General features: G+C 43.7%; 1 protein-coding gene across 2 annotated transcripts in view; it reads right to left on the reverse strand.

Moving 5' to 3' along the window:
* The window catches only part of LOC137298443 (AP-1 complex subunit beta-1-like), a 23,753-nt gene continuing 5,464 nt past the window's right edge, over nucleotides 1–18,289 (reverse strand). For both annotated transcript variants that reach the window (XM_067830720.1, XM_067830712.1), the window contains exons 7-22: nucleotides 17,995–18,063; nucleotides 17,390–17,456; nucleotides 16,557–16,711; nucleotides 15,804–15,944; nucleotides 14,553–14,718; nucleotides 13,662–13,750; nucleotides 13,440–13,542; nucleotides 12,863–12,961; nucleotides 11,908–12,164; nucleotides 11,022–11,253; nucleotides 10,344–10,433; nucleotides 9,278–9,423; nucleotides 3,905–4,034; nucleotides 3,148–3,319; nucleotides 2,227–2,381; nucleotides 1–1,473 (exon numbers count right to left, since the gene is read on the reverse strand). In XM_067830720.1, coding sequence (XP_067686821.1) covers nucleotides 1,399–1,473; nucleotides 2,227–2,381; nucleotides 3,148–3,319; nucleotides 3,905–4,034; nucleotides 9,278–9,423; nucleotides 10,344–10,433; nucleotides 11,022–11,253; nucleotides 11,908–12,164; nucleotides 12,863–12,961; nucleotides 13,440–13,542; nucleotides 13,662–13,750; nucleotides 14,553–14,718; nucleotides 15,804–15,944; nucleotides 16,557–16,711; nucleotides 17,390–17,456; nucleotides 17,995–18,063 — 2,146 coding nt within the window. In that variant the 3' untranslated portion in view covers nucleotides 1–1,398. The remainder of the gene's footprint in view (nucleotides 1,474–2,226; nucleotides 2,382–3,147; nucleotides 3,320–3,904; nucleotides 4,035–9,277; nucleotides 9,424–10,343; nucleotides 10,434–11,021; nucleotides 11,254–11,907; nucleotides 12,165–12,862; nucleotides 12,962–13,439; nucleotides 13,543–13,661; nucleotides 13,751–14,552; nucleotides 14,719–15,803; nucleotides 15,945–16,556; nucleotides 16,712–17,389; nucleotides 17,457–17,994; nucleotides 18,064–18,289) is intronic.

Consider the following 18,289-nt stretch of genomic DNA (forward strand, 5'->3'; position numbering starts at 1 on the left):
ATGTATATATCATTTATTTCATGTATGTACAATAATGCGTAACATAGGTACTAAAACTGCAGATTCACAGTGACATAAACAGGTTAGGTGAGAGAGTATTCATCTGGACTACACATTTGTAATCCAATTATTCTTAAACAACAACAATCAACAAGCCTACCACAGTCATTATGGAATGTTGATTTACTAGACATTGTGATTACCTGTAGCCTTGACAATAACAGAACATACCATGCTAAGAATGTTGCACACTTCAACTGCAGTATCGTCAAATGGATGCAAGAAGTCCCTTGAATTAGCAGAGTGAATTATACTCATCTGGACATGTAGGAACATGTTTGTCATATTCCCTGCATTTACCTGGAAACAATGACAGGACATACCTCACACTAAATAATGTATTTGACACAGATTTAGACGGAGATTTTATTAATGATGGTGCTGTTTGTAACCCATCATAATCTAAAAAAACTCACTATGACAATCAAAACACTGGCTAATTACACGGACTGACAGTTTAGTTTTATGCCAGTTTTAGCAATATTCCAGCAATAACACGGCAGGCAACACCAGATACTGACTTCACACATCGTGCCCATGTGTGGAACTGAACCCACATCTTTTGTGTGAGTATGGTTAATTACAATGTGATAATGTCTGACGAATAAAAATATCCATAACAATTATTTGCATTGTAACTCATTAAACAACCCGGAGAACCTAAATCTTCAGCTTTTGACTTCAAATACAGCAAAGACGGCAATATAAATTCATTACAAGTGCAGTGATATGTCAAATCTACAGGCTTGGTGTTATTGTGTACTGATGACATTTCACAGAGTAAAACAGGGCCATTTGCATAAATTCCATGATACATTTTCCACAGTGGTTGTGACTTGTGCTAATTTAGCATTAATTCCATGATTTACAGGCATCTGTCAAACTTCATGCCTCCAAGTTAACTTTTTCAGAGAGAAAGCAGGTTGATCCTCAAAATCTTCAGGAACCAATACTTGTCAGTTTGGAGTTAACAACGTGTTAAATACACAAAAATATGTCTGTACTGAAAATAGTGCAAGCTGAATATAAGTTATCAAGATTTTTTTATGCCCAAAGCATACTATGTACTCACATTTCAAATCTCTGAATATGTTTCATTTAAACACAACTTCAGGTTTCAGATTTAACGTATGGTTGACACTTAGAGACTTGAAACTGACAAAGTTAACATAAAATATGAACACCACTTGTAAACACAGGCTGCTAAGCAGTAGTTGGTTTGTGGTCTCTGATATTCAGATCTGCATTATCAAAGACTCCAAGGCCGAAAACAACCACACACACTTCGGATTCCTCCACTCCCGCTGCATCACCGCCACACCCCGTGGCAGGTTGCATTTAGTTGTGGAGGATGGTGTCGTATGACTGTTGTACTCCAGCATAGATGTCTGTCGTTTGGCACTTGAGAGACAGCTGCAAGTAAGAGGAGATTCAGGTTAGGTGGACAGAATCAGGGAAACGGCTTCAGATAATGTCTCATTCCTATGAGTAAGACATGACTAATGGGATTGGGTGGTCAGACTCCCTGACTCATGTCACTGTATCTCAGTTACGCAGATCAAGCCTCATGCTGTTGATCACAGGGCTGTTTTGTCCAGACTTCATTATTTGCAGACCGTCGCACTATAGCTGGAATATTGTTGGGAGTAGCATTAAGCAACAAGCCAACCAACAGTTTTCATGAATGTTTTTATTGTTGATTTCAGTGATATTCAGTGCATGAGTCTGGACATGCATATTATATTAGGAGAAGAAGTTTTTGTAGTTTGACAGGTGTCACCCCAATTGTCCAGCAATATTGTAGTGGAATGACACAAGAAATGCAGACGCTCAGACACAAGTTACATCACCACCTAGTGATTAAGTGAGTGACCTATTACACAGCTTTCAGCAATATGTTAGCAATATTCCAGCAATATGTTAGCAATATTCCAGCAATATAACGGTGGGGGACTCCAAATGTAGGCTTCACACTTTGTACCCATGTTGGGAATCGAACATAGGTATTTAGTGTGATGAGCGAGTCTACTCCACTGCCCCACAAGATTTACAGAAACCTGATAACAAAATTTATGAACTTGTTTAATTTTGTTCACTTTTGTATTATATAGTCTATATATAGGTATGTACAGCTCTGACCAACTCATGAACAGCAAACATACTGACCGTGAAAGAAGGATTGCCTGGTTGAATCTTCAGTTCGGCCAACACCTTGATGCCATTGGTGAGTTTGAGAGACTGATACAGCATGTCTTGGCCCTCAACGTTTCGCTTGGCGATCGTGAAGATGTTGCTGTTCCTCAGTTTCTGGGACACTGTGTCTGAAAATGAGCACACAGATTGTCGGTACATCCACATGGGAGTAGGCAATCATCATGAGGATGATGCACGTGGTGTGCTGTGGGTTCATCACGAGGAGGTCATCATCATGGGTGGGTTGGGTGGGTTGGGGTGGGTCGTCGTTTTGGGTGAGATCATTAGTGTTTACTGGACGGGAGATACCTAGTTTGTGTTTGTTTCACATGATAGATGGTGACCTATCTTTGTGTTGAACATTATAGTGACCAATCTGCATTGCAGTTTTCATGGTGGCCTGTGCTGCACATTACTGATAGTGACCTAGATGTATTGTGTTGTATGTTAATGATGGTGCCCTAACAGTGCTGTGTGGCATACTATCGATAGTGACCTACCTGTGTTGTATTGCACATTACTGATAGTGACCTGTTTTATACTGCACATTACTGATGGTGATCTGCCAGCATTGTGTGGCACATTAATGATAGTGACCTGTGTTGTGTTGCACATTATTGATGGTGACCTGTTTTATACTGCACATTACTGATGGTGATCTGCCAGCATTGTGTGGCACATTAATGATAGTGACCTGTGTTGTTGCAAATTATTGATGGTGACCTGTTTTATACTGCACATTACTGATAGTGATCTGCCAGCATTGTGTGGCACATTAATGATAGTGACCTGTGTTGTGTTGTGTTGCACATTATTGATGGTGATCTACCTGCATTGTGTTGCACATTACTGATAGCGACCTGTGTTTGTAGCATATTACTGACAGTAACCTACCTGCATTGTGTTGCACATTATTGATGGTGTACTGGACCTCGTTTGTGGATGGGATCTCCTTCCATGTGGCCAAAAACTCTTTCTTGTCCATCTCACCATCCTCCACAAACAACACATGCAGAGGCACAACCGTGCTAAAGTAAAACACGGAAATGTTGTTCTTAATGGCAACCTGCAAGAACCAAACAACATTCCCATTACAGTCATCTGAATCCAGACTAGCTATAAGGAGCTATGTATGCCCTTCCCCTGAAAATACGATAAACACTTGATAAAAAGGTCTTCATGACAAAATTACCACATTCTGAAGCAAGAAGGGATTCCTGGAGATATGTTGTCTTAAGCATAACAGAACCCAGGTCACAAATTAGTTGAAGTTACTCAACATTGGTCACAGACAGTACTTGGATGGAAGGCCATATCTGGCAGCATGCCTTAGGAGACCAGGAACTTGTATCCAATTAACACACTGACTGCCTTTCACGCGTTTACTCGTAGTGTCTATTCTGGTTGAATTTGCCACTACAAGTATCTCATAGCTGTATCAGTGGTATTTTAAGACAAGTTTCAACTGTTGGCAAACATGCACATGAAGAGATCGGCTCCTGGCTGTAACAAGGAATGCCAGGAAACATTTGTTTCTTGTGCTTATTTTGCCAGAATTGATACGAGCATACTTGTGGTGGCAGTCAATGTGTTAAGGTGTGTGACAGTTCAGTCTGTTGACAGAGCTCTATCAAGTTGTCCCTGTACTCACCTGCAGATTCATGAGAGGGTCCATCTTCTGTACGGCACCACCAGTACTGAGCGGCAGGGACGTGCTCGCTGAACTGTTGGGGGTAAGGGGGCTTTGGATCTGAAGCGGTTGGGCTTGCGTCAGACCAAAACTGAAAACAGAAGAGTGAGTGAGTTGATAAATGGACAAGTGAATAACATGAGAGTAACATACATAACATGAAGTGGATGCCAATGATTTCATCATACACCATCTTTCATGTCAAGATTTGGCCAAAATGCACAACCAATAGCACTCTCAGCAATGCCACACTCAGCCCGTATTCTAGTAATATGATGGCAAAGTAAAAATAATTTCAGTCTGAACCTGACAAGCCAGTGATAGGAGCAGCAATCAATGTAACTGGAGTGCACTGACCTGCTATGATCCAAATGACTAAATCTAATCTCTGCAAATGACCAAACCTGACTATCTGACCAAACCTGCCTATCTGACCAAACCTGACTATCTGACCAAATCTGACTATCTGACCAAACCTGACTATCTGACCAAATCTGCCTATCTGACCAAACCTGACTATCTGACCAAATCTGACTATCTGACCAAACCTGACTATCTGACCAAATCTGCCTATCTGACCAAATCTGCCTATCTGACCAAACCTGACTATCTGACCAAATCTGCCTATCTGACCAAATCTGCCTATCTGACCAAACCTGACTATCTGACCAAATCTGACTATCTGACCAAATCTGCCTATCTGACCAAATCTGACTATCTGACCAAACCTGACTATCTGACCAAATCTGACTATCTGACCAAATCTGACTATCTGACCAAATCTGACTATCTGACCAAACCTGACTATCTGACCAAACCTGACTATCTGACCAAACCTGACTATCTGACCAAACCTGACTATCTGACCAAATCTGACTATCTGACCAAACCTGACTATCTGACCAAACCTGACTATCTGACCAAATCTGACTATCTGACCAAATCTGCCTATCTGACCAAACCTGCCTATCTGACCAAATCTGCCTATCTGACCAAACCTGACTATCTGACCAAATCTGCCTATGTGACCAAACCTGACTATCTGACCAAATCTGACTATCTGACCAAATCTGCCTATCTGACCAAATCTGCCTATCTGACCAAACCTGACCAAACCTGACTATCTGACCAAATCTGACTATCTGACCAAACCTGACTATCTGACCAAATCTGACTATCTGACCAAACCTGACTATCTGACCAAACCTGACTATCTGACCAAACCTGACTATCTGACCAAATCTGACTATCTGACCAAATCTGCCTATCTGACCAAACCTGACTATCTGACCAAACCTGACTATCTGACCAAATCTGCCTATCTGACCAAACCTGACTATCTGACCAAATCTGCCTATCTGACCAAACCTGACTATCTGACCAAATCTGACTATCTGACCAAACCTGACTATCTGACCAAATCTGCCTATCTGACCAAATCTGCCTATCTGACCAAACCTGACTATCTGACCAAATCTGCCTATCTGACCAAACCTGACTATCTGACCAAACCTGACTATCTGACCAAATCTGACTATCTGACCAAACCTGACTATCTGACCAAATCTGACTATCTGACCAAACCTGACTATCTGACCAAATCTGACTATCTGACCAAATCTGACTATCTGACCAAACCTGACTATCTGACCAAATCTGCCTATCTGACCAAACCTGACTATCGAATTGAACAAACCTGTAGAGGTTGCAGATTCTTTGAATAGAGTCCTCCTTGGGGTACTTGTAAGCATTTAAAAGTTCTTTGAATTCTTGCAACAGTTGTAACCATAAAAAAAAATATGTACAAAACAAAAAAACATTGTTTTTGTTTTGTGAGACCACCCCTAGCCTCGTGACAGCCAAGAGAAGGTAACCCTTAGGCTAAAGCCTCAAGCCAAACACTTCCATTCTGTAACTAATACAGACTGAATGTGGGGAGGCGGGTAGCCGTACCCCAAGGAGGACTCTATTCAAAGAATCTGCAACCTCTACAGGTTTGTTCCATTCTTTCTCATAGAGATCCTCCTTGGGATACTTATAAGCATAAGACAGACTCCTAAAGACTGACCTTAGGGGGAGGCATTCTGTCTGCTTGTAAACCTCATACAAGATGATAACCTTTATTACAAAACGAAAGTAACAAGGAATCACACTTACCTGGTCACGTGACCGTCTGTGCCTTGCGGCGGGGATGCGGACCAGGGCCACGATAACGCATGGTCCAACCCTACTAATCTGTAAGATAGCCGTAGGGTTCCCAAAATATTGCTTCCCCTCCCTATTTTTTTCGCAACGAAAAAGGGGAGCCAGGACAGGCGACCCATATTACAGGGTTCTATTTACAGGTACCGGCCAAGGTGCTAGGGAAAGACTCAGAACAGTCTAGACCAGGAAACAAAATACCACCACCATAATAGAGCCCACCACCGGGATAAAAGATGGAAAGTATAAGATAAGACACCACCACCAGTCTACTTGTTTCAGCTACAACGTCAAATGATTGTTCGTCAATTTGCGAGGTTAGCTCAATCGGCTAGGGCACTCGTGCCCTGCCCAGTGGTGAGAACTGACTGGCCAAACCAAGCAGTCTGTCTGTCTGTCGCTTGACAGTCTGTCTAATTGGTAATGACGAATGAACGTGCTCGGTCGGCTTCAAATAGCGGCAGAGCAGATCTCCTCAATGGGCATACGCCTTAGACGTCGCCACAGCCCAAACCGAATGAGCTTTCAAACCGTCAGGTGTATCCCATACAAATGGCAGAGACAAGCCACCAAGATATGGTCTGCTTGTTCGCCGGAAGGCCAGCCTTGCCGCCACCATAACAGCAGAACAATTGGTCATTCTTCCTAATGTCCTTTGTTGGTTTGATATAAGCCTTAAGGGTCTTATGGACATCTAAGACGTGAGCACGTTGAAGAGAGGTACCGGGCGGCGAAGGCTGTGTGAAAGCCAGGAGCTCAATAGGCGCCGTTATGTGAAAGGTGCTATCTCTCTCAGGACGGCAAGTATCTGGCAATCGAATGCTCACTCTGTCTTTGTGAAACACCGTTAAATCTGGGTTGGCGGACATAGCATGTATGTTGCCTACCCACCTGCCAGAAGTTACAGCCACAAGAAAAGCAGTCTTCCATGTGAACAGCTAGAGGGAAAGAGCCGACATGTTGTGAAAAAGAGGACCGGACAACCATAAAGAACGACTGGCAAGAACCACAGGGGACTAATCCGCCGAACAGTATTCTATCCACGTCTGCAAAGAAGCTCTGCAGTAGAGGGTGCTGCCCCAATAATGCACCGTCAACAGGAATGTGGAAGACAGAGAATGCCATGGAGTAACCTCTAACTGTAGAAGCGGCCAGACCGGCTTCCAGCTTAGATTGTAAGAACTCCAACACAGACACTAGATCTGCAGAAAAGGGATCGAAAATCCCCCTGTCGACACACCAGCGCGCACAACAGGCCCATCTATCCTCATACTGAACGTTTGTCGAATCCCTCCGCGAAGCCAGAATTGTGTCTGCAACTTTTGCAGGAATTCCTCTCGCATGGAGGCGATTCCGGACAGTGTCCAGGCCACCCATTGAATCCTGGGATTCGGGTGCGGTGCTCCATTCTGGGATAGCAAGTCCGGTCGAAAGGGTAATAGTACAGGAGGCTTAGCCAGAAACCAGAGAATTACCGGAAACCAGCTTTGTGCCGACCAAAGAGGTGCCAGAAGCGCAAGTAGCCTCGTGAGATCAGAGGAACTGGTGAGAACGCCCACAGCACTGTCCATCCAATCGAGCAGAAAAGCGTCGTTGGCTATTGCTCTCAGATCAGGTATCCTTGAGCAAAACACAGGAATCTGCTTCGTCGCTCCAGAGGCGTACCTGGAACGACCCCAACAACTGGGAAATAATCCTGAATATCCCCCAATGCAGCATCCACTTGTGTGGGGCTAGTATACGTCTCGAGAGCACATGCGCGAACGTTATCAATGCCAAACTGGTCGCACCACAGTAGAAACTGCCATGCCTCCTGAAGGAGGGACGGAGACACTGTGTCGCCTTGCTTCAGGATATACATCATGGCGGTCTGGTTGTCCATCTCGAGACGAACCACTTCACCCCACACTGACTCCACGAAGCTCTCGAACACCCGGCGGACTGCTCTTAATTCCAACACATTGATGGGAAACGGCCCGAGACTGATAGTTCGCCCATGACGCCCCCCACCAAGCCTGTGAGGGAGGCGTCCGTCTGAATCGAAAGGGAAGGTGTCATTGTCTCTAAGGGGATCCTCCTGGACAGATTTCCGACTTCTGTACACCACCGCAGGTGAGGAATCAACCAATCGGGACTCTCGAGAAGCCGGGGCTGGCTTCCCTTTGCCCCGAAAAGGCTGCTGTTGCTGCGGTTGCAGCAACGTAGGATCTTTGCCCTTGCCTTTCGCCCTCTTGCTCCGTTTGTGCTGAAGTGGAGCAGTCCACTTAGCACCCTCCTTCGCCGGCGCCGAAGGGTAAGCCGAAGCAAGAGTGGGAGGCCGTTGGCGAGACGTGGAGGGTTGCTCCAACAAGGGCTTAGAGTCCATGAAGGTCCTAACTGCCTCCGTGGCCTCCCGCACAACCTGCGGAACCCCAGGGAAAAGGGAAGACCCCAACCTGTAGGGCAATGCCAGGAGTGCCTGTTGAGTAGCGGGTGAATACTGGGCTACGGACAACCATAGCCGGCGGAGACCCATGACGGCCCCCATCATCTGGCTGGCACAGCACCTAATGCTGTCCTGCGCCAGATGAGAGTGCACGTCTGTGAGCTGCCTGCCCAACACTGCTGGACGGAGAGTCGTCGGCAGTGCTCCCCTGATCCGACAGCTGCCCCTGCAAAGCAGAGAGGTAGGCTGCGTGGAACATAACTCGCAGCTGCTGGGACGCACACCTATACGACTCCTCGAAGGAGCTTAGGGCCGCCGGCCCTGCCTAGCCGAAGCCAAGGAAGAGGAGGAGGACCCCCCAAGGGTGTCCGAGGCGTAAACGCACTTGTCCACCACTGGCGGTTCGAACAGCGAATCCTCATCTAACTGATACCAGAGGCTGATCTCCCGAAGAACGAAGCGCGACCTGGTACCTCACAAGACAAAAAACGTTGTTTTTTGTTTTGTACATATTTCAAAAATATGGTTACAACTGTCACAAGAATTTAAAGAACATTTAAATGCTCATAAGTACCCCAAGGAGGATCTCTATGAAAAAGAATTCATCTTGTCGCTCCTACAACCTGCTCATGTTCTTTTTAGATGGAATCCAGAATGGATTTTGACTACTAAATACTGTGTATTTACCAGTGTTTCAAAGTTCTTACCTATTTTTGTTGAACTGTACAGCAAACTCTCCCATGGCCTGCATGGCTTTGTTGGTGAATGTGAGCTCCATGTATATCTGGCCAGAGCGTCGTGCATATGTACCTGTTATCTCCAACCCCTTCCCCTTTGCCGCAGTTAACCATACCTGCAACACATTGCATCATTAACACCTGCAGCACAACACACTGCATCATAAACACCTGTGGCACAACACGTATGATGTACACTTGCAGCACAACACACTGTATCGTTAACACCTGCAGCACAACACACTGCATCATAAACACCTGTGGCACAACACATTGTATGATGTACACTTGCAGCACAACATACTGTATCGTTAACACCTGCAGCACAACACACTGCATCATAAACACGTGGGGCACAACACATTGTATGATGTACACCTGCAGCACAACACATTGCATATGAACACCTGTTGTAGCAAAATAAACAAACTGCATCATGAACACCTGTAGCTCTACACATTGGATCATGAACAAGTGTAGCATAACACATTCCATCACAAACATCTGTAGCACAACACATTGCATCATGAGTGAGTGAATGAGTGAGTGAGTTTAGTTTTACCCCACACTCAGCAATATTCCAACTATATGGCAGCGGTCTGTAAGTAATCGAGTCTGGACCAGACAATCCAGTGATCAACAACATGAGTATCAATCCCCGCAACTGGGAACCAATGACGTGTCAAACAAGTAAGCGAACCTGACCACCTGATCCCGTTAGTTGCCTCTTACGACATGCCTAGTCGCCTTTTATGGCACGCCTGGTTTGCTGAAGGACTAGTCTGCCCCGGGACCTTCACGGGTCCATTGCATATTGAACATCTGTAGCACAACACACTGCATCATGAACATCTGTACCACAACTAACTGCATAATGAACATCTGTGGCACTACACATTGCATCATGAACTCTTGCACATATCATGTACACCTGCACTAAAACTTAACCTCAGCGACATCATATATTCATAACACCACTGTAATGGAGAGAGATACCATGAAACCTCAATAGTCACCCTTAACAAACAATGCTTACCTCTTGAGGTGGAACGTAAGACTGTGACTGTGCTGAGCCAAATATATCACCTAGACCTCCTAATGCATCCCCACCTAGATTTGGACCAAGCTGAAACAAATATGCCATCAATGAAATTATCTAGTGTATGCGGGAACAAACGGAGGCATTGTGCAGTTGCTCTTTGGTGTATGTTTGAAACAAAGTGTTTTTTTTAAAACAGTCATAATGTTTATTTTAATATCTTTTACCTTTCATCTTTGTAAAACAAATAGTGTACCAGCATGAGAGTGAGTGAGTGAGAAAGAGGGTAGTTTAAACAAAATAAAAGGCCTTACCTAAAATTTACAGACAGTTGGCACAAAAACATAATTGGGTTCACAAGACTGAAAAACACTTATGGTTTGGGAAGTTCAAAATGGCTGCCGCTATAATGAACTGCACTTGCCACAACAGTGTTTATCTATATCCTATCACAACAGTGTCTACCTACATCCTGCCACAACAGCGTTTATCTATATCCTATCACAACAGTGTCTACCTACATCCTGCCACAACAGCGTTTATCTATATCCTATCACAACAGTGTCTACCTACATCCTGCCACAACAGCGTTTATCTATATCCTATCACAACAGTGTCTACCTACATCCTGTCAACAGTGTCTACCTACATCCTGTCACAACAGCGTCTACTCACCAGACTGTCCAGACCTTCCCCGAGGAAGTCCATATTGGATGTGGAGATCTGCTGTGCTGGTGTGGTGAACATCTGCTGTTGCTGTTGCTGCTGGTACTGGGTGGGGCCGCCCAGGTCCATGTCCAGGAGGTCGCCGATGAGGGAGTCTGCTCCAGGGATGACCGTCGCCTGGGGAACAGCAGCCGCCTGCTGGCTGGGTGTATCGCCTGGTGCCTCTTCACCAAGATTACCACTATAGAGAAGGAGGATGGGTGAGAGAGGGTTAACATGATGCTCTAGTGTCTGTGTGCCTGGGTGTGTCTGTTTCTCTGTGTATATCTGTCTGTGTGTCCATGTCTGTATTTCACTGTGTGTGAGTGTGTGAGTTGAGTGTAATGCTATTTTAACAGCTTTCAACGTATATTCCAAAGTGTCAGCATGATATGCGAAGACTAAGTTTTGAATAGATGTAGGTTTAGGTGTTTCCAAGGGGTGTAACTCTGCACTGTGTGTTTTGGCAACCTCAGATGATCCTCAACCTTGAAAAAGTGTTGCCAAATCATGTGGTGAATAAGCTGCCAGCAACTCATGCTCTTTGAAAGATTTTGTAACATCAAACCCTAGACTGGTGCAGTCTCCAATATATGCAGGTATACAGTGAGAGTGCATACCAGCAAAAGCTTTAACCACGAGGCTACCCCACCATCCTACATTTATACACATCCAAAGTGACAGAGACAGAGTGGTAATGAGCCGTATCACTCTCCTTTGCATTCTATATTTTATACGAAATTGCACCAGACCCTCAAGTAACAGATACGAGCGATGTTTTAAATGGCATACAGCGATCAGCAATCAACTAGCGTGACTATCTATTCCAGCTATGCATTAGAAAATAGGTACTTACGACTGTGACCGAGGTGGAAGGGAGCGCCTGTACCCGCCACGCCCTTCTACAAATGCGTTTGGAGGCTTGTGATAGACTGAAGCCAGACTAGAGATGTGACAGATGAGTTCGTCCAGGAGTGTAGGTTCAATCAGGTCGGTTTCCTCTGAGATGAGAGGTTTCTCTGCTAGAACCACCTCCTTGGCTGCAGCTGGATCCGTGGACAGCAGACGCCAGTAGATGTAACCACGGTCACGAAGGTCAGGGTTGTCACTATCCTGAAATACAAAGGAAAAAACTCACCAATCAGAAACTGAAGAACTCTCCATCTCAAACTGAACCCATTTTCACCTACTTTATGTTATTCTGAATGGTATCACAGGTAATGGGCTTAATGATATTAGATAATTAATCAGATCAATCTGAAGGTCTGGTTCATGAAGGACTACTGAAGAAGTGATTCAAAGTATGTCCAAAATGAATACACTTCAGATAAAATGACAGATATAACATACTGTTTCTTGGTTCCATACACAAGATCTATTTCAGACGAAATTCACATAACAAACTATGAACATATGCACTGATATTAGTGGTCCATAGAGTTCATTATGAACTATCATAGGTGTTAGTATACTGCTTTTCACTGGCATAATGGCACTGCTTGTTTCATATGATATCAACTGATGTTACACTGAATTGTGAACATCCAGTTTATTATTGATCTTCAGTAACCCATGCTTGTCAGAAGAGCTGACTAACAGGATCTGGTGGTCAGGCTTGATGACTTGGTTGACATATCATTGTATCCCAACTGCCTAGATCACTTATTGTTGTTGACCACTGAAGTGTCTGGTCCAGACTCAATTATGTACAGACTGCTACCAAAAGCTGACATACTGCTGAATGCAGAGCTAAACAACAAACAAACAAACAAACAAACAAACAAACAACAAACAAAGGTGTTCCTGCTCACCTGTGTGGCCAGACTGAGCACCTGCTGCACAAGCTCCTGGGTGTCTGTTGGTCTCTTCAAGAACAGCTTCACTATAGCCGTCAACAGCTGCAGCTGAACCTATAACAGCAACACAGAAAACACATCTACAACAGGGAGGTGGCTCTTCACATGCGGTATCTACACTCCAGACACATCTCTTTGACACCCGACCAAAGCTCAGTGCACTGGGATGAATCAAAGGAAAGAGATGATAAGATTGATTCAAACGAGTTTTCCATTTACAAAAATGAGGACAGGTGACTAAGAGGAGTAAGGACAATGGGGTTCTGTGTTACAGGATGGAAGATCAGAAGGAATTACACAGTTTTCTGTCAGGACAAGAAGGAATCATTCATTTTTTAATTAGTTAAATGTTTTGGGTACATCCCTTTTCGAGAGAAAATGTTCATGATATGTACTGACATTTGTTCTCAACAGACTACACAGAACCAAGAAAAGGTTGCTTCTTTTTTATCATTTATAGCTGCCCAAAACATTTGTAATCCTAAATTGTAATGGTGAATATCAGATTTGTTATAACCACTGGGGTTCCTACCTGTGCATTTTCATCCTGGAATCCCTCCAGGAAGCTCTCAAGTAGCTCATCAGCATTGTCAATACGTTCAGCATACTCTCCAATAATCCAGATCATGGATGCCCTGAAATTATGTACAATGTGATCTCACATAGTACTGAGTGATATCATACAGCACAAAAAAAAATAGTAACAGTAGTCTTGACTCCACAATTAATGTGTCGGTTAGATTCAGTCACTCACCTTGCTTCAGGTTCATCCAGTGTGTCCAGGTTTTCACAGAGTGTTGCAATGATGCTCTCATACTTGTTGGGGTATTTACGGAAAATATCCTGGAGAAAAGATAACCAAACATTAACACAGACTACATACATACAAACACACAATCTCATTAAACTGGGAATGTTATGCCTAACAATATCAGTCAATGATGATGAGCAAGCGCCTTCTATCACAAAGGTGGCCCAGCTGCCTAAGGTGCCACAGTTATCTTTGTCAAGCTGCATTCCTGAAACCTATAATTCCAGGTTCAAATCCCAGTTTGCTGCAAGTATGTACATAAGATGGGAAGAGTATTTGAAAAGTTGGTCTACACCATGTCTGTGCTCTAGGGTATCACAAAAGTGACAAAGTCTGATACTTGCATCTCTCTGTGTTTCCTAGCAACATTATACTGATATGCTGTGATATAATTGGAATACTGCTAAAAACTGTACGAAACCCAATCCATTTACATATTTACTCACCAAATTCTTCCCACTTACTGACCACTGGGACCTTTCATCAAGCAACCTTTACTAACGTTAACCTTACCTCCCATTCTTTAACATCGCACTAAGGTTACCTTAGTGACTTACGATCACCTTTGTGCTTTGTGAAAGAAGGACCGGCTCATCCCCACCCCCTCACCTCCTCAACCATCCACTCACTCGCATAAACTCACTCTCTTGTCCATACGCTCACTTACCTACTAGCTCACTGACTGACTCACTCACCCAACAACCTATTTACTCAACACCCCATGGGAGTCAAAATCATTCAAATCATTTAGAATTACATTCATTTAAACATTCTTGCCTTATGTAACGCCATGTTATTAACATACTTCATCGTTGTCCTTGTTCAGCTACTGACCTTTATAACAACGATGGCCTCCTGCACAACATAGTTGACCTTTGTCTGGATGAGGTCAAGAAGCGTGCTCACACAGCGTTCAGCAGCCTGCTCCACTTTGATGGCACAACGACCGATGGCTCGCACCGACTTTCTCACAAAGTCTACGTCTACTTCTGTGGCATACCTGACAAACACCCCATCTTCAGGTCAAACCTCAATCACAAATGCAGATAATACATTTCTCATCCTCCCATAAAGAATTGCGGATCAATTCTTCAAAGCGATTTTTGCACTATGATAGCCGTAAGTCTATGTTAAAGTATGGGGATTACGACCAACTTAGAGCTACAATTGCTTTAAGGAACAGGGCCAGAATCCCGTTCCACAAATTGATCTTAATGCAACAACACTGGCTTCGGGTAATTGTAATCTGAAGATCACTTTGTACAATGGGTTTCTGCACTAATCATCCCTTGGAAGTGGATATAGTTTCCTGTACAAACATGTCCTTGCTCAGAAAGCAACATGAGGGAACTTCTGAGCCTGTTTAATTCCTTATCTTTACCTGTTAGATATATGAGAAGACTTTTAATGGGTTGATAGCCAGCTATTAAAGTGCAATGTAAAGTTTCACAGGTGTGTATGGATGACCTTCACTTTTTGCTATTGTTGACATTGAAATAAAAAGGCATCTCACTTCAAGAATTTGATAATTATTATCACACTTTAAGAAGAACTGTACTGTGACGTACTAGAATTTGGTAACCCAAACTGGAAAGTAAATTTGTAACATGATCATTTAGCTTAACTGGCACATACTCTTCAAACAAATGAATACCAAAGACAAGCAACAGATACTGGGCACAAGTCACTGAGCTCCATTACTGAACAAACTTTATGAGGGAGTGAGTGAGTTTAGTTTTACGCCGCACTCAGCAATATTCCAGCTATATGGCGGCGGTCTGTAAATAATCAAGTCTGGACCAGACAATCCAGTGATCAACAACATGAGCATCGATCTGCACAATTGGGAACCGATGACATGTGTCAACCAAGTCAGCGAGCCTGACCACCCGATCCCGTTAGTCGCATTTTATGGCAAGCATGGTTTGCTGAAGGCCTATTCTACCCCGGGACCTTCACGGGTCTGAACAAACTTTATGCATAACAACTCCTGTTATGCCAGACTGTCCTGTAAGTGGGTGTGAGAGGAACTTTTTTGGCTATCTTTACAAGTCAGTATGTACGCATATAGATTGATGAACTTACTCCTTGAGTTCGGCCAGGACCTGTGCGATGTTGCCCTGGTTGGTCAGCCTGATCATGATGTCCAGTTTCTCCAGCTTCACGTAGATCGGGTCATTGTACTTCACAAAGAACACCTTCATTTCATTCTTTAAGATGTCTCCCCTGCAATACAGAACACACAGATGGACATCAGGGATAGAAGTGTGTCTCTTTAAAGTCAGTGGCAGTCACATGGTGTCAATTGAACACTGCCTTAATTAACGATATTCTGACAGTGAATTGCAACAATTAGCTGTTCATGAAAGCCTTGTGCTCTGCATGGGTCTTGTTATCAGTGAAATCTAAGTCACTTCTAATAGGCCATACTTTGGGCAAAGGGGAAGAAAATACCAAATGTTAGGTTGCAGTACTGCACAAGGGGCATAACTCTAATCAGTGAACTAAGATTTTCGGGTGCCATTGTTCAAAGCGATCTTAGCTAAGAAGTGACCAACACTTCCATAACGTAACATTGTGAGCGTGGTTTTACGCTGCTTTTAGCAATATTCCAGTAATATCAAGGCGGAGGACACCAAAAATGGGGTTCGAAGCACTGTACCCATGCCAGGAATCTAATCTGGGGATCTTCAGCATGGCAAGTGGGCATTTACCTGGACACAGACTTAATACTGTCTTAGTGCTAAGGTTGTTTTGAACAAAAACACCCTGGGCTCCACATGAACCATATTTAAAATAAAACTGATACAAAACCAAAGAGCCACGACCAACACTCACCTCTTCTGCACAATGAGGTTGATGTTTCGGAGGGCGACATATTGTATCTCTGGCTCAGCAGACAGGAGGGTGACAAGGGGTGGGGAAAGCTTCTTCACCAGCAGGGTGACGTAGTCACTGTGGGGGTCCAGCATCTCGATGTACTTCATGATCACCTGCATCAAGACAGACATGTCTCAGGTGGGGTTGTGTGGTGTGTGATAAGTTGCAAAAAAATGTGTATGCCTATGTTACAGATTATAATTATCTGGAATCATAGTTCTGCCCCACTTAGAAGCTACATCCTAGTTCAACATAAGTGCCCACCTAGAAACACCATACACTGACTCTGCGCTGACCAGTCCCTGAATTATCTGCTCAATGCTGAGCAGCAGGCAGGGTAACAACAAGTAACATGGTCACTCCATTCACACAGCATACTCCAAGGTGACCAGTCCCTTTAATGTTGAGCAGCAGGCTTACAACAAGTACAGTATTTCAACATTTACAAAGCAATAATTAAACTGAGTATTACAGACTCCTCTGCTTTTCAACATCTGCTAGAGTGAGTGAGTGAAAGAGTTTTACTTTACTCCACACTCAGCAATTTTTCAGCTATATGGCGGCGGTCTGTAAATAATCAAATTTGGACCAATCAATTCAGTGATCAACTGCATCTATCTACGCAACTGGGGTACGACAGCGTCGAGCAAGTCATCACGTCGGACCACCGATCCTTTTAGTCACTTTTTGCAGCAAGCAAAGGTTACTATAGACTAATTCTAACCAGGAGTCATAGCAGCCAAGGACTGAACCACCAAGGTTTAAATCAGGAGAGATACAGTTGTGCTTACCTTGACGGCTGACAGAACCACAGCTGCATTGGCATGTGCCAGGCGGGGAGACACTCGCTCACATACACTGTCAAGTGAAATAGGAAATCACTGCTTACATCAACAACCACTGTTAAAGGTTCAGAATTTGACATAAAAGCAGGAATGAAGGCCAATATACTCTGACAACAGAAGTGAGTCTTCTTCCAGGGGAAGCAATTGCAGCATATATTTCTTTGACAATCATACCATCATGAAACTAGGTTCCTTGAACCAGATCAGTTTCCAATAGCTTCTAAACTGATAATTCCAAACTGAAGAGTCAATAATCAACACACATTTGAGAATTTGGACACATGGCTGAGTGGGTTAGATGGCTGACTTTGTCCTGGAGATTGTGGGTTCTAATACCACATACGTCTCAACCCAAGTGCAATCACAAACTGAATTGTAATCCAAAATGCAACAAGTATTAGATGTGAATGTGCTCATTGATTTTTTTATAAAGACGTTTCTTATAGCCGCAGTTTACCATTCCAAGTGAATGGACTGAGGAACAAGTACAATTATCAGAAGTTAGAGATGACATATGTATACACAGAGTAAACTCGCCACACTGTCCTCACCTCTGGGCTTCTTTGTCATCATTTGGTGTGTAGTTGGAGATGGAATCCAAGATAAACACCTGACCCCACCTGTAACAGAAGGAAACATGTTCTTACTTGAAACATAAGGAACACACAACAGGACAATTTCAGGGATTGGGAAAGGCAGGGGCTATGGGTCATTTTGCACACTGGAATAAAGCATGACCCATTAAACTTTGGAAGTTTACTATTGACACAGGGGCAGTGGCCCATTCTAAATTCAGAAAATGGTAAATAATCCTGAAAATGGCTCATTGTCAAATTTGTGTCCAAT

This window comes from Haliotis asinina, chromosome 1, assembly GCF_037392515.1.
Source record: "Haliotis asinina isolate JCU_RB_2024 chromosome 1, JCU_Hal_asi_v2, whole genome shotgun sequence".
Lineage (NCBI taxonomy): Eukaryota > Metazoa > Mollusca > Gastropoda > Lepetellida > Haliotidae > Haliotis > Haliotis asinina.